The 17914-nt window shown below is 34.2% G+C and overlaps 1 protein-coding gene across 6 annotated transcripts; it reads right to left on the bottom strand.

Annotated features, from left to right (window-relative positions):
• Positions 1–227: 227 nt before the first annotated feature.
• LOC115448159 (cyclic AMP response element-binding protein B) lies at positions 228–13696 on the bottom strand. 6 transcript variants are annotated; one of them, XM_030175493.2, is made up of 8 exons: positions 13319–13696; positions 13085–13128; positions 12838–13011; positions 12514–12663; positions 12054–12216; positions 11238–11309; positions 2265–2387; positions 228–2167 (listed from the first exon to the last, which is right to left on the bottom strand). In XM_030175493.2, exons 3-8 carry the CDS (start codon positions 12994–12996, stop codon positions 1965–1967), a joined length of 870 nt encoding a protein of 289 aa, XP_030031353.1. In that variant the 5' UTR covers positions 12997–13011; positions 13085–13128; positions 13319–13696; the 3' UTR covers positions 228–1964. The 6 variants fall into 6 exon arrangements, with proteins under 6 accessions (XP_030031353.1, XP_030031352.1, XP_037301432.1 ...); XM_030175492.2 differs by lacking the exon at positions 13085–13128 and having other exon boundaries at positions 13319–13694; XM_037445535.1 differs by lacking the exon at positions 13319–13696 and having other exon boundaries at positions 13085–13312.
• Between the last annotated feature and the right edge of the window lie 4218 nt (positions 13697–17914).

Below are 17914 nucleotides of genomic sequence, written 5' to 3'. Positions count from 1 at the left end.
GGCTATTGCACAAAATAACTAAAAATATTAACTTTGGCTTATGCATTACAAACACCTGTGCGGTGTTCAAAATACTAGTCAACTTACATAGGGTACTCTCTCACTTCCGCGCCTTCAATCACAGACATGTGTGACATATTATATAAGAATAAAAATCAGAACAAATTAAAACATAAAAATTTCGGCAAGTATGAAAAATCGAAACTAACTTGGTGTACTTATAAAATATAGCTTCATCACAAACATGTATTTTTGAAAATGGCACCCAAGTCGATAGTGATACCTAAAAAACGCAAGTCGTTCTTGCACAACCAGAGTTCTGTTCTTACATTAAAATTATATTATAAAGTTGCGCAATAGTTACCTCATTTCGTTTTCACATGTCATATTATATGATACCTTTACTTATAATTTGCAAAATTTTAACGAAAAATATCCAGTTGTTTAATGAAAAGATTTTTTTATAGATTACTTATTTGCGAATAATAAAACGCTTTTTTTTTAACGAATACGTAATATTCAATCTAATCCAGGATGCAATATAGAACAGGTTAAATTGATTATATCAGTTAACCATTGTTTCAAATAAAATGATAACTTTTGCGCTCTTTTGTAAATACTTTTATGCTTGCGCCAAAATCAATCAAGTTTTGGAAATAAAAACTGCCCTAACAACCACTTGCGGGTATTTGTCATAAACATTTATCAAAAAGATTGCTTTTATAATTAATTTCCTATCTCTACGCATATTGATTAAACATATTTTATACGATTCGTAATATTCAGATGATGTGAGGTATAATTCAAGGGAAAAACCGCAATCTTATTAATATTGGACAATTAAAAAATCATATTTGAAGATTTATTTATCTTTGGTCTATATTGTTTTGGAACAAGCATAATTATATAACAAACGTTTAAAGTAGCCACATTAAGATATATCCACAAACCTAATCCCAGAAATAACAACCACTTTTTATACACTTCCCCTTTTGGAACCAGATATTTCTAGTCTCATAGCTAAGACAGTGGTATTATTTTATGAGATATTATAGGTCATGAATGTTTTAGAATTATATACGCCAAATTTAATCGACATAATAATTCATGTTCGTACATTTTCTGCAACAAGGCTTGTAAATACAACTTATAGTATGTGACTTTGATTCAGGAAATAACGAAAATTTGATTGTTTCACTTAAATCTCATTTTACAATCTATTTTGTAATAAGGTCCTATTTTGTAATATTTTGCTTAAATCGTTTTGGAGGTTCGGGAAGAAGCGATATTGCAACACAATAATTATTAACATTCTCAAATGGGTGCTTCACTTCATTAAATGTCAATTCATCAAATTTAAATGTCACGTCCATATTTGCGTAACTGCATTTTTATATCTATGTCAAATTTACAACAATTTGTAAAAAAAAATGTCACAGTAAGACACTCGCTAAAATTTCATATTTGATTTTTCAATTTCATCCCATTAGTGCTGTTTCTCTGTATGGAACACTAACAAATAACACAATAAACAGAACTGCTTAAGCCAATAAACAATTTACAATAGTGACAATCACTCCGCATAATAAAGAAAATCTAGATTATCAATGGAAAGATGTATGAAATTCATATGTATATCTTTCCCTATACTGCATAAATATCAACCTCAAGTAAACTGATATTAAAAACAATAACAGAAAATTTGAAAACGAATTAACAATTAAACATAATTATCAAATCTAACAATACTACAAGAAACGCAGCTTTTCAGAACCAACCAATACATAAACAATTTTTAGACGATTTTATTTATTAAAAATGTACAGAAAAGAATAGAACTTGGAAACCCGACATGTCACCTGAACAGAAATTTCATAGCCCGCACTTGAGTATGCAGACTAACAGGTTGTGCCATATTGTGAGCACTGGCCGGGCAGCGGCGCACCCAGTTAGCCAGCTGGACCTCATTCTGTCTTTTGTTGGCAATACAGTTCCTTAAGCGATTTTAATTCTTCTATAAGCGCCTTGTTTTGATTTTCGAGCACCGCCACTCTGTTTTCTAGGCATTTGATGTATTCTTTCTTCTTGCGACGACATTCTCTCGCAGCTTCACGATTTTTTAACAATCGTAGCTCTCGTTTACGTGTTTGATCCTCTAACATAGGACCTGCAATAATAGTACGATTTATTCATTTTTTCGATAAGGTTTAAAATTAAATTTCTCTCGATTAATGTCGTGAATGAGTTACAAAAGTTCAACGCACCCGGGACATAAAACTGGGCATCTTGGTTGGTCGCATATTGGACAATAGCACCGCCACCAGCACCTCCTGATACCGCCAATGTGTGTAAACCGCTTTCTGTCTGAAGTGCTCCAGCTGGAATTACTGGCGCAAAAATATTTATATTAATTAACCATCCATTAATTTTTAAATATTTATATAAACTCTTACCCCCTTATTCATAGACGTTTTTTGTCTAAGGATGGAGTAATGCTGTGATAACAAGCCTGTTTTCAGTGCCATTGGGCAATGAGAAACAGACATAGGGCCGTTGTGATTGGCTAATATTGAGATACAATAATATTAGCCAAACACAACGGCCCATGTCTACGCACTGCGAAGGCTGCCATGCCGTCAGCACTAAGAAACAAACTTGATTTCACAGCATTACTCCGTCCTTAGATAAAAAACGTCTACGAATAAGGGGGTTATAATAATGCTCACGATAATGGTGCTCAAAATTGGTTTATCTGTTGTTTTTGGTCTATTTTAGAAACGTACTCGTAGTCATTTAAATGCAATAGCTCTAGCTAGGGCTCATACCCACACCGGTGAGGATCACGACGTTTTAGCCTTATATTTCCGCCTACCTGCCAACCCGTGCTGGCTACTTTGTTTTACCTTATGCTTTGTATTCCTTAAGTATTTTATCCCTAATTTTAAATGTACTTAGTTATATAAGTGATCTCAGAAATAACTCGACAAATCCGGAAAAATTCAGACCCATTACATGCCTCCAAACTATTTATAAAATCACCACTTCATTTATATCTCAGGTTATCTACAAACACCTCACCGATAACAGTATATTAGCAGAAGAACAAAAAGGATGCCGTAAACAGAGTCAGGGCTGTAAAGAGCAAATTACGATTGACACCATAGTAATGAAACATACCACTGTAGCTAAAAGGGACATGCGCACTATGTATATTGACTATCAGAAAGCGTTCGACTCTGTGCCTCACAGCTGGTTAAGTTATGTTTTAGAGCACTATAAAATCCACCCAACGTTCATAGAGTTTTTAAAAACAATAATGCAGCATTGGGTTACGAAATTAAAATTAATAAGTCATTAGTAACCGACCCAATACCGATTAGACGTGGTATTTTCCAGGGAGATGCCTTAAGCCCTCTCTGGTTCTGCCTTGCTCTGAACCCGCTCTCTAATCTCATTAAAATGGCAATGAGGGCCTCAAAATAGGGACGGAACATTCTGGAAGCAGGAATATCACTCACCTTCTATACATGGACGATATTAAACTTTATAGCAACAGCATTTCATCTTTTCATCACCTTGCCGACATCACGCAAATGTTTTCCAACGACATATGTATGGCGTTTGGAATTGATAAATGTAAAACGTTTACATATCGAAAACGGCAATACATAGGACATAAACCCTACATATTAACAACAGGACAGACCATAGGAGCATTAGACTACAATAACACATAAATATTTAGGTTTTCAACAATCATATCAAGTCTGCCTAAAAGATACTAAGGTAGAGCTAATAAAAAGATTTAAACAAAGATTAAATATTATTATGAAAACCCAACTATTGTCCCGTAATTTAGTAAAGGCAGTCAATAGTTTTGCAATCGCAATCCTGACATATTCATTCGGCTTAATTAAATGGTCCAAAACAGATTTAACAAAACTGCAGCGGCTTATTAACACAACCTTCACCAAATTTCGTAAACATCATCCAAGATCCTGTGTACAGAGACTCACTTTGCCACGCGAAGAAGGTGGGCGTGGTATTATCGACGTAGAAAACCTAAACAATAAACAAATAAGCACGTTAAGGAACTTCTTTTCTCAGAAAGCTCAAACCTCTCTTTTGCATAAAATAATAGCAGATGTAGATAAACACTACACACCTCTTAACTTACTTTCCAAAAGCACGCAACGTAATGAATATATAGTCAGTAACAAAGACAAAATATCCGCCTGGCAAAATAAATCCCTCCACGGGCGACACCGCCTTGACCTGCAGCAACCCCATGTCGACATGAAGGCGTCGAACGCATGGCTGCAGCGAGGTGATTTGTTCCCCGAAACTGAGGGCTTTATGATTGCCATTCAAGATCAAATCGTCGACACTAGAAACTATCAGAAATTTATTATCCGTAGGCCCAACTTTTAAGACTCGTGTAGACGATGCCACAGTGCTTCCGAGACCATCCAGCATATCACCGGCGCTTGCAGATCCATAGCTCAGACGGATTACAAACACCGCCATGACCAAGTTGCTGCCATTATTCACCAATCCTTAGCACACCAATGTAAATTAATTTTGGAGAAAAAATCATACTATAAGTACAAACCGGATGCTGTTATAGAGAATGATCCATTTAAAATATACTGGGATAGAACAATAATAACTGAGAAAACTGTATACAACAATAGACCGGATATAAACCTACTAGATAAACAAAATAAAACAGTATTTCTTATCGACATAACCATATGCAATACACACAATTTAGTTACAACACATACGGAAAAAATAGCAAAATACACGGAGCTCTCAATAGAAATAAAAACCCAATGGCAAGTAAACCGCATCCGAACGGTGCCTATAGTCCTCTCCAGCACGGGTGTTATCCTAAAGACACTCTACACTAGCCTTGAAATTCTGCACATCAACCCCTCAACATACTTGCTGTTACAAAAAGCTGTCATACTTAATACCTATCGCTTAACCCGCATTTTTTTTAATTCTGAGGATGCATAGTGTTTTAATAAAAATAACGCACTTGGCCTTGGCCCGTGCCTTTCGTACCCTCCATTGCGAGGAGAAACACATTCATGTAAAATCCCATAATAATAATAAGCCCGCAGGGGCGGCTTTGTGGCGAGCCGACGGTGAGTGGCGACATCGCGTTCCCTGATACCGTGGGGGCTAAATGAGACCCCCTGACCCTTGGCTTGCCTTAACTGGCCGGCTAGGGGTGGAAGTCGCAAGAGCTAAGAACCTCAGCTCCAGGGTGGAAGTGCTCAATCTGCGTAGGTAATAGCGAGGAAACCCGCTCCGGGACGCGATAGCGACCCGCGATGGTGAAATTGGTGCACACCTCTCGACACCCTTAAGCCACCCACACCGGTGTTGTGTCCTTGGCTTACGCCACTTACAGGATGCCCATCTAGTGGGGGGCAAATCACCATCTGCCTTGAATACATAAGATTGAGACATTTTACTTGGCAGGCGTCCCGTTGTCTCAATCAATAGCCCAGCAACCAGTCCAGCTAGATCCCATCCATAGACCCAGTATAATTCCTATCTTTTCTGCAATAGTCCCTGCACCTTGCAAGCGCTGTCTTTGGCTGTATTTCCTCCATAAGTACCTACAGACAGACAGAGTACTCGCAAGGTGTATAAACCCTGACTAGAGTAATGTATCTTAAAGGGGCCTCTACGTGTTGGATCCATGTCCCCACGCAAGCCTTCCAAAAGGACTGGCCTTTATGCCGTGATTTCCCACAGGAAAGATACAACATAATAATAATATCAGCCCTGTATTATATACCTGCCCACTGTTGAGCCTGGGCCGCCTCCTCTACTACTGAGAGGGATAAGGCCTTAGTCCACCACGCTGGCCTAGTGCGGGTTGGTAGACTTCACACACCTTCGAAATTCCTTTAGAGAACTTCTCAGATGTGCAGGTTTCCTCACGATGTTTTCCATTACCGTTAAAGCAAACGATAAATTCACAAAAAATACACACATGATTTTTTTTTAGAAAAGTCAGAGGTGTGCCCTTGGGATTTGAACCTGCGGACATTCGTCTCGGCAGTCCGTTCTACACCAACTAGGCTATCGCCGATTTCCCAAAAAACGGACGCCATATTCTTGCGCGCTGGAATTGACATAAATTCCTTTGGCGTCGCTGAGGTAGCTCGCTTCCAAGTCATCTACTGTTGTTTTGTTTCCAAGACCAAGTGATGGATCTAAGTCTATCATCCATGGTCACAAAACATGCCCAACTCGAACTTTTCGATTGATTCGATTTAATGACACTATTTGCTTTCGATTTTGTATAACTTTAGAATGGTCGCATTTTAATTTCATTAGTATAGGGCCATGGACTTCCAAAGATGCAGAAGGAAGCGCTTCTAAATCAAAAAGGTTTTTGACGCTTCTTTTGTTTTGGGTTGAGTATAGATTCAACATATTGCCATATTAAAAAAAATGTTTATGATAAAATTCGCCAGATGATGATGATGATGTTGACCTCAAACAAAATATTATCCGATACTGTATAGTCCATTGAAAAGTTACATATGGGGTTGCGTTTTTTAGAGGACGCAATTTTATTTTTTTGAAGTGTAGGGGGGGTCAGTGTAAAGCTAAAACCAAGTTTGTGGGGTCGCCACCCTTGTCCCACGGCCGCCATCTTGAAAATAGAGGTTGAAATGGTTTTACGATGTATCTCTTAAACTATTTATCTGACAAAAAAATGTATAAACATTTTTGTTGCAAATTAAATTCTCTACAACTTTGGTCCAATAACTTTTTTGTCGGTAGAACTATAAATAAAAAAGTTATAAGCGAAAATTTTAAGAAATTCAATGTTAAACAATGCCCATTGCAACGTCATCAGAACGTGTGTTTATAAGGTTCATAATACATTTTTTTGTACTCTCGTAAACTCTCGTTTTGTACTCTTGTAAGGCCTAAAAATGTAACATTTCAATGGACTAGTAATTCGACGTGTATACTGTGTGATGATCAGTGTGCTAACGGCAGGTTGCAAAAGTAGAAAAGCATAATTCGTTTATATTTACATTTATCTCCTAATTAGCCGATGCGATGACCGTGTCTGAATAACCATATCACTCGTCGCATACCGTATCACACTTTAGTATCTAGGTGGGTTTAATTTAACAGTTTTTCTCAAATCGTTGTTATTGCTTTAATAAACTATTTATGGATAAGCTTGAACGCGCCAAAACGGTGACGAACGTGATATTTTTTTGTATGACGTCATGTTGTAAACAAAGTTGTGAGTAATGAAGGATGTGTACGACAAAAGCCATGATGTCACTGCTATTCTAGTGCGGTCGTGTGAGCGAGAACGTGATTTCTTTTGCCTTGATTTATTCCTCTTTTGAGACTTGAAAATTGGTAATTTTTTAAGTTTCCTTATATAAAAAAAAATCCTTATGTTTCACATTGATATCCGCTGTCGGTCTTCGATCTTTTGTTCAGAAACGCGTAGAGCTATCAAATTTAAATTTACATTAAATACTTGGTTACAATCTCTTTCAGCTATGAAAAAAATCTATCTTGTAAGTCAACACGATCAAAAGATATGAGATAAAGATATCTATAGGGTACTTCCCGTTGACATAGAATCATGAAAGTGAGTCCATAGGTGCGCAAGTCAAACTTGCACAGACCTACTTTGTTACTAACTATTATGAGGAATATTTTGAAGGATATTTTACGAAAAATAATAGGAGCTGTTGCTGCCACTTTCTAATGTACGTAGTAAATACCGGTGTAGTAGAATTCCCTAATTATCAATGATGTGTAGCATTTATTTCACTAATCGCGTCACTGAATAATACGTGCTGTAAAATTTTGCATTTTAGATTAAAGCAACGATATTGTTAAATGTCTTTGAGATTTTAGAGTTTTACGGACAACATTTTTTAAAGTCACATAAACCTCAAAATAAACTCATGAAATTTTAGGAATAAGATAATTATAATATGAAAATACAGGTGATGGTCAACTTTTGGTACACTAAAAACGTAGGATACGTCACTGAGGTACATGTAAATATTTTTTCTGAATACCGTTATGAAGAACTAATACTATAATTATTGCTGCGTAACACCAGTAACAACGTTAAGTTATGGAAACGATTTAGTCTAGCCCCCTTATTCATAGACGTTATTCATCCAAGGACGAAGTATTGCTGTGATAACAAGTCTGTTTCTCAGTGCTGACGGTATGGCAGCCTTCGCAGTGCGTAGACATAGGGTCGTTGTGATTGGCTAATATTGAGATACAACTTGAATCTAGTAGGCTGACAGAAAAACAAAGCTGAGAAACAGACTTGTTATCACAGCAATGCTCCGTCCTTAGATAAATAACGTCTATGAATAAGGGGGTACGTTTTTAAGGCTAGTCAACTACCTAACATCAATCCAGGGCTGATAAGTCTAGTCTGGATAGACTCCAATCAGTTACAAAAAAAATAGTACATTGTTGTTAAACGTCAAAATAATTTTAATAAATTTTCCTCCGAACACGAATTGAATAACAGCATAAAATAATTGTATTGTGGGTGTCATTAGCGTGTATTTGCTTTCATACAAAATATTTATTTTATTAAATACTAGCGACCCGCCCGGCTTCGCACGGGTGTAATGCTGATACTAAATACACTACAGAAAAACTGTGAACGTTGTATATAAAAACATAGCGGCCCGCTCTGGCTTCGCACGGGTATAAAATAACAAAATAACAGTATTTCTCCACTATTTAATGGATGTTATTATACATATAAACCTTCCTCTTGAATCACTCTATCTATTAAAAAAAACCGCATCAAAATCCATTGCGTAGTTTTAAAGATTTAAGCATACAAAGGGACATGGGGACAGAGAAAGCGACTTTGTTTTATATTATGTAGTGATATCGATGAGTCATTAAAGAATTTACAGTAGATATTTAGACCTAGCCCAGGGAGGTCATGAGCCAGTGACCCCCGTCTCTGGATCCGCCCTCGACATCCACCTACGTTAGGGCAACCAATCCTGGCAGGTAGGTAGAAAATATGCAAAATGTTTGATCTGGATATCGACCCCAAAACCCCCCAGTATGCAACCTTTATATACCGACACTAACCAAGCTAGAGTAAAGCTTCTAAAATGTCAATCTTTACTATATAAAGCTGTAAAGTTTGTATATTTGAAGACGCTAATCTCAGGAACTACTAATCCATTTTTTTTTATTAACAGGAATGTACATCACTTTTTATCCTAGGAAAATATAAAACGGGACTTTTATACCAGAAAAATATTTTCACGTTAGCAGAGCCGCGAGCACAAGCAGTTTTATATAAATATTAAATAAATACTAATTCTACTGTGAATATTCATATAAGGTTTTGTATTATTTTACAATAACTGGTACGTATAACGAATTAATCACATTATAAAGTCACTTAAATACCCCGAATTCCAGTTCTATTTCTACGAGTCTTCACTCGTTATTACACTCGTCTACTTATGATAATTTATGAGTTCGTAATTTAAAAGTGTTTTATTCAAACCGCACGGACCGGGTGCGGTATTATTGCCCCATAGTCAGCCCACCTGGAGTTTAAATCTAGCATCCAAAATGTAGTCGCACCCCTTTGTAATACTGTTGCCCTTACACTCACTCACATAACATGAGGGAGTGAATTTGAGCGATGATTTAAGCGTAGCGCCAGTGATTTTACTGAACGGACACCATAGTTGAAATAAAACTGGACTTAAGCCTATCGAATCACGAATAAATCTTCTTATATTTATAATACTAGATGAGAAAATGCAGTACCGACAAGAAAATAGTCAACAAGAAAATAGGTAATGTATGCAATAGCTTTTCTTGATGCTGTTGCTTAAAAGGATTAAGACTCTTTGGGACCATAAGGGGTTTGAGTATTTTTAAGGTCAGAAATTTCAATAAGCTTTTAATATGAATTTTGTAAAAAAATGCAATTCCAATTCGCTTTTAAACATAACAAAAGTTTGTCTTCAGGGTTTAAATTAGTTAAATTGGTCTGGATCACTAATATTTCTGTTCATAGTCAAAATTTTACTTTAGCTAATAAATCATTCCTCATTGGCGTCTATGACACCAGTCATGAAAATGTAATATATATATATATAAAGCAAAATATATATATTTTGCTTTGAACGAGACGAAAAGAGCTTGCCGTTTCTCTGATGATACAATAGCTTGAATTACAAAGTATTGTTTGACATTCCACTGCGGTCGCCATCCTGAGACATAAGATGTTAAGTCTTATTCGGTCCAGTAGTTACAGTAGCTACAATGTCCTTCAAACTGGAACACAACAGTGACTATACACTGCTGCTTGATGGCAGGAATAGACATTGCGTTGGTACCTTCCCAGGCAGACTTTCACATATGGGAAACCTACCACCAGTAAATTATAAAAATTATATTTATTGTAACTTAGAGATAGTTACTAAATTGGATTTAAGATGTTCATTTCTAGATTGTTGTACATAATACATTCTTTTCACATTATGCACCATTTCAGCTTAAATGCTTGCCATTATGTCTTTCTATCCATGTAAACTTTTTCTCGTGTGAACACATTACTCATAATAATTTTAAAATAGTACCATTTGGAAAAAACACATATAACACGAAGTACAACAAATTCTTGTTAAAGAATAAAAAACAAATTGTACAAAATTCTTATACCATATGGCTTACCAGTTTTGTAATATTATAAAACTATAACAAAATACACTAGTAAAGAATAGCAATATGATTACATTAAATTAATATCACAACAACAAATAACTACAAATATATTAGCTTTTTAAGTAGAAGGTTCTATATCATAAATTATTATTATGTAGCAATCTCAACAAAATTGACAGCAGCTTATCTAAAAGAAATGAATTATGGGTCCCATTCCCAAAGCAATATACAAAATAAATGAAGATGTGAGTCACTCAAAATGATACTGACGCAGAAAATAATACTACGCAACACATCTGTTATTGAATTCATATAACTTCCATGTATGCAAGTTGATGTGTGAATATATTTATTATACTATGGTTCAGAAGCTAGTGAATATGAGCTGTGTCAACACGAGAATAGTTTAAATGTATGATGGGTCGTAACAGGTTAGTGACACATGTTGCACACAGAAACAAATAGTGTCAATGGCAGTACATTTGACTGACCTGGTGCAAATGATAAAGAAGATGACAGCGACACTTCATTCTCGCATCCTGGTTTAGATCCCATACGATTTTCTGCAATATTATTAGTTTCTTATATGTTTATGGACTTATTTTTAGGTAAGTTCTTTCCATGAAAAGGTTTTGGCTTATTCATCAACAGTGTCTTATCATTTTCCCAATTATTAGTTACAGAAATGTGTGTTAATATAATTAGCCTTGTACATCATCTCTGTATATAAAACAATAATATACAAAATTTAATTGTACTTACTAACTTAAGTATTTTTTATGACAGTATGCTAGTATTGTCAACAACAAACAGACCAATTTTGTTTAGTGAATTAGGTATGTAAGTTTTGTGTAACATATGTTGAATGCAATGTATCTTATATTTCAGGGTAAAATATTGTATATATTTATCTACATTATCTGAAGTAGACTAAAAAAACAATTTATAATTCAAATCTGAATTCAAACTGCAAAATGATGTTATGCATGCAGTACACTATATAAATTGTTGTCTGAAACAAATTCTACATTATTTTAGTGTATCACAGATAGAGCTTTTCAGGTTGCTAACTATGTATAACAACATATTATAATATACCTCAATTATAGGATAAAAAATAACACATTTGCCAATTTTACAATATTCATCCAAGTATTATAGTGGGACAAATCATTAAGTTACTCTTAATATTATATGTTTAAATGAAGAGGTTTTCAAAATGTTCATACAAAGCTAGCTTGGAATAATACTATGAAATGATTGCAAGTAATAAACACAATAAAAAAACATTAAATTTATAGACTCACCTGCTATTTCTGCTCCTCCAAGATCATTCAGGATTTTTCTGTATGAGGGACGCCTAGTCAGCATCTCTCTGTATTTTCTTTTTGGACTTTCATCATCACTGCAGCTGTCATCACTACATGATTGTCCTTGTGTGCTCACTACTGTATTTGGTTCTGGTTTAATCTAGAATTAAGCATATAATAATGACTTTACTAACTAAGTACTTACCTTTTATCAATAAATATTTTTTTAAGTGATATAAATAAGTTACACTATATAATAATAATTATTACAAGGCACTTACTCACATATCTACATAATACAGACTACAGACCTTCCTCTTAATGATTGCATTGACTCATACCTAGTTAACCACATTCTTTAAATGCATCATATTGTATATGAATATTATTTTGATGCCACTACTGAATCACTTAAATCACTTGCTGGAATTAGTTATTAGTGTTTACATATATTTACCTGTAGTGTTTGCAATGTCCCTTGAGTAGTGTGTATTACTGAACTAGGTTTACTGACAAGTATAACATTTCCTTTTGGTAACTGCACAGACTGAATATTGGATGCCGTTTGTATCACTGATTGTTGGTTAGGTTGGATTACTGATTGAACCTGCAAATAAACAACATTATTACTTTAAAGTATTGTTCAGTCAAAACATAAACAAACTGCTAATATATTGAACTCTCATAATTACTTAATTTTTGTCGAACTTATTCATTTTAAAACGCACTGTGTATATTATTAAAGTTGCAAATGCAAAAAATAGTTATTAACAACAATCACCTGTGCAGACGGCGCCTGTGAGGGCAACGTGAGCTGCACAATACTCGTCACGGCGACGACGTGAGGCGCGGCACCGGCCGCCGAAGAACTCGCGCTCGCCAAGGGATCTGCCGAACCAGCACCGCCAGAGGTGCCATTCTCTTCTACCATTCCTTCCATGCCCACTAAGGTCACCTAAAATTCAAGGTCATCCGTCTGTGCATTTCTTGCTTTTCCGTGGCACTCAACAAGATAGAAACTCTGTTACATTATCGCGTGGCTTCTCACGATGACTGCGTTCACAGGGAAATCCTAAAACGGAATCATCGCGTCATAGTCGGGACGCGGAATTTCCTATTGCGTCTATCACACACGCAACATATTTTTTCTATATTTACAATTGTATTGAATGTTTTCAATATTATACGGAACATACAACATTTGCGAACCCAAATATAAGCGACCGTGACAGGTCGCAAGTTTTGTCTTCACGAGCACTCACCAGTTACGTATTCCTCGTCACCGTCTATGCTGCGTCCGGAGTGGGCGAACGGGATGGTACGTAGTAGCCACGTCAACTGCGAGAAGTCTCGTCACTGGCGGAGACCTATGATCTTGTATGCGTCATCACAATATGGCCGAAAATTATCAAGCGCATGCGCCGTAAAGTTTTACAAAATTATTGCAGTTTTATCCATTTTTCACCTTGTCTCGAGGGATTAAATCAAAATGAATCACTATTCGGCCCACATATCTTATTTAGTCACTAATCATAGATGAATACCACCGAAGAACCCTTACAACAGAAATCTATCCGTCTATTGATAAGCGGAAGTTAAGAAAATTTACAAATAGGTACATTTTTATATATTTATAATAGGTAGATATACCGCTCAACCGACATGAAAATAAAGTTTACTTTTTATTGTGTAAAACAACTACTTTTATTTTTTCCAAAAAATGAATTTTTTTCTTCCAAAATCTACGATTTCTCCCAATATACGAAACTTGTTTCTAATTTTTGCATGTAAATCAATAGCTACTCTCAAAACCAGTAACCAATATTAAGGGAGTAAGGGACTCCTAGCTGAGTAAAAATTTATTCGATTTACGATACTTAGAATTACCTAACTAAGCAGATTATTAAACTACCTACATTTTAATTTGTGAATATGTTTTTTTTTTATTAAAGTCTAAAGATATTTTAAAATAGTTTGGACTCTCAACTCTACTCTACAATTCAACCGGCACGCTTGGGAGGGACATATGCATTTGTTTTTTTTCTGTTTCTGAATTCAGAATCGGAATCAGGTGGTTTGAATACAATTTACAAAACTTTGCTACTTGAATAAAACGAATAATTCTTATGCTTTAAGAATTGAACTGGCAATTCCGTTTCACCTAGTTTATGCTGATGTCTATTTCATTTTATAGGATTTAATTACCTGAATTTTTATTACTTTAAAACATTTTTATTTAGCTGTCCCAAAGTAGTCTAACTTTTTTTATAACATCAAGATGGAAAGTGGCGACAATTCTGAATTTAAGAAAGGTGTGAGGCAAGCATACGTTTTCAGACCTGAATTGGAATCAACATGCAACTTCGGTTGTATGAACTCGACCTTAATGTGTAATGTTGCTGTCAAACTGAAAAATCGAGCTTATGCTCAGAACAAGAACAAGCAAGCTTATGCATCGGATTTTTTCCTTTCAGAATCCAAAAGGCTCCGAACAGTGAACAAAACAATGTTACTTCACACACATGCTGATTATTTTCGTAAGTGAATGAAACGAATGATACTATTTTTCTGAAAATTGCGTTTAACTCAGTTTATATAATCAATTATAAGTGGTTGCTTAATTTACTTTTATATAATTTAAAAAATATATTAACAAATGTATATACATATTTTTTACCTGTGATTAAAACAAAAAAAAAACACAAATGAGACAAATGTTGGTAAGTAATGATAACGAATGATAATGAAAAGTAAAAACTCTTTCGTAGCGTAGATTAATTCTAAGAAAAGCTTTTTCTGACTAGTTTTAGTAAAACTATTACAATTTGTAATAAATATTAGTTTCACTGAATAATAAATAAAACCTAGAGCAAGTTACTGTACATACTATCTATGTTCAAGTAAAAGTCATATTTTTACAATTAAAAACATAATCACAAATATTTATATATTACCCTTAGACAAATTAATGTTGAGACAGCAGACATTAAAAGCATCAAACGTGTCGAAAAAATAGAGGTGAAGAGTTCACCTCTATATCCAATTTCCGCCCTCAGTGCACTCCGAGCTGTCACTGCGTTCACACCTGTTGCTTCCCAAATTTACATTGTATAAAAATGACGGTTTGTGTCATTTAAAGTGCGCAGAAACTATACAGGTCAATCTGAAACAAGTAATAGTGTCACCTATCCTACGTTTAAAAAGATATTTAATATGATTTATTTTATTTCTTTTGCTTTAGTAAAAGTGTACATTAAGGTACGTATATTTACTTTTTTACTTCGATCAAAAATATAATTGAATTTATACGTTGTAATTATATTATTTACCGTGTAGTAAAAACATTTACTTTGAAACAATTTTTCCCATTTTTAGACAATACTGGTTTCATTAATTGGCAACCCATATATTTATTTCACGAAATATGTCAACTGGCTTATTTTGCTGAATGTAACTAAAAAATAATAAATTTTATTATTTGATAGTATAAAAATTTTAAGACGCACACTAAATTCGATTTTTCTCACGTGTAGCGGCGCCGAAGCATCATTTACGTAAAATGGGATTTAGTACTTGTGTATATAAATTTAATGAAATGTTTATTAGAGTAATTACAGAATTATAATTAGAGAAATTAAATATTTTGTTTCGAGTCAATTATTTTTTTGTATTATCTGAACTTGTGCAACAGCTGTAGGTTGATTCCCTATGCTACTCGCGATAACACACCGTAAACGCGTGTTGTCAAAACAAGCTCTAAACACAAACGCGTTTCATACACGCGCCACGATGTGTAATTGAAAAATAGGTATTGTGTATGCCATACGATAGGTTGTCTATGCTTAATATTTTTTATATTACGATGTGTTAATGCGTTCAGAAATCTTTCATCCCCTCGAATCGGCAAGTATCGGTTTTTTTTTAAAAGGCTTTTTTGTTTGTATTCGTGATATTAAATGATGTAACTCGAATAAATCACTGCCAAACTTTATTTAATCCCATTTTTGTATATACTTAAATGTAAGAAACATGAAAGGAATATAAAAATAATTTAAAGAAATTTCTGTAGATTGTGATTGTTTTCAAACGAAAAATATAACTTCAAAATTATTGTCAAATGTCAATGTCATTGACTTATTTACTTGATTTGTTTACTAAAGCCACATTTTAAAAATTGAATTGAATTGATATATTGAATGCTACTGAAGATTTTACACGAATGCTGTTATATGCATAATAGTAAATGCTGTTGTGCTTATGCAGTTTATGTTAAATTGGCGCTAACAACGTATATTAATAGGAATTCTACGGACCTTCCATTATAAAATTTGTTGCAAAATCGACAAGGCATTAACTCAAATTTTTTTTTTTTTATTTAGTTAAATAATGTGACGAGGATGCCGTTTACCTGATGATAAGCGATACGACCGCCCATAAACAGTTACAATGCCATGCGGAACTTTGAATTGTAAAGCACTATGTGACGTTCCACAGTAGGTTTTCAGAATGAGACAAAGATTTTAGGTCTTATAAAGTAATTACGCTAGTTACAATTTCCTCTAAACTGGTACACATCAGTGCATGGACACAGTTTAACTTGGCTATAGAAATAGACATTGCCGTAGACACCTTATAACTATTAAGACAGACACTCACATATAACAGACTTACCAACAATAATTAAAATAAGTGTATATTGCCTATTAAACGTTATTTTTAAAAATTTATAGCTCTATTACCTAGTAACTTCTATTTGCCGCTCAACCGGCATTAATCTTTTTGGAATAAAAAGTACTCTATTCAATCCACAGCTCACTGTCTGAGTACCATATTTCATACACATTCATTTAGTTATTAAGGTGAAACTGATTAATTAACAAACATTCAAACTCATGTATAGAAATTTTACTTAAGTATATTATGTTATCTTAGACTGAACAACAAATAAAAAATAAAACAAAAATAATGTGTTGTTAAATCTGGTATATTTTACTATTATTTATTTGGAATATCTTGCATTACATTCACTATCCTGTAAAAGAAATTATTTTATTATTACATTTGATATTATCAGTTTTGTTAACATTAGTATTCAATGTAAGATGCCTTTGGTCTCCTAAAATAAAAAAGAAGTGTTTGTACAAACAATTTTAGATTTAACATGATTACATACTTTTGTTTGTAATTGTGTAAAATTATTGGGATTACCTACATGAAATTTTTGCTTTGTTTCCCTGGATCGATATTCACATTTAGAAGATTTTGATATTTAATTTAAAGCTGGCTAAGCCCTTGATTAAGACCTCTACCAATTACTTATAACAACAATAATGTATAACTAGTAAAAATTTCTTCAATAATCTTTATTGTTATCAAACTTTATAGGTACAAAACTTTCACCACAAAGAAACTACATAGTATTAATTGTAATGTACATAATTAAGAAAACATTGTTTAAAAAGATACCTTCATTAGTGTTTTATATTTGTTTGGCCTATCTATTTACTAATAGAAATATTACATCGAAGTAATAAAAATAAACTTGATTGACCTCAATTGTTGTCAAAAGTCGGGTTGCCAGTAGTAAAGTAGCTTATTTTTCACCGCTGAGCCCATAACACAAATTTGACTATCAAGATACAAAAACATAGGTTTGAATATTAATTCGATCATTTAGGATTTATGTTTGTTTTTGTTTCTGATAAGGTAGAATATTATATTTGAGTTTTCACGATGTAAAGAGGATACTATCGTCAATAGAAATTATACAGTCGTTGTATCTAAATAATTAATTTGTCTAAACGCGCATAGACGCGCTGGATTGCCGCACGTTATTTTGACAATTCGTAACATGCCCG

Source organism: Manduca sexta, unplaced genomic scaffold, assembly GCF_014839805.1.
Source record: "Manduca sexta isolate Smith_Timp_Sample1 unplaced genomic scaffold, JHU_Msex_v1.0 HiC_scaffold_1745, whole genome shotgun sequence".
In the NCBI taxonomy this organism is placed as follows: Eukaryota; Metazoa; Arthropoda; class Insecta; order Lepidoptera; family Sphingidae; genus Manduca; species Manduca sexta.
The sequence above is the reverse complement of the archived record's forward strand: the minus strand, read 5'-3'. Positions and strand labels throughout refer to the sequence as shown.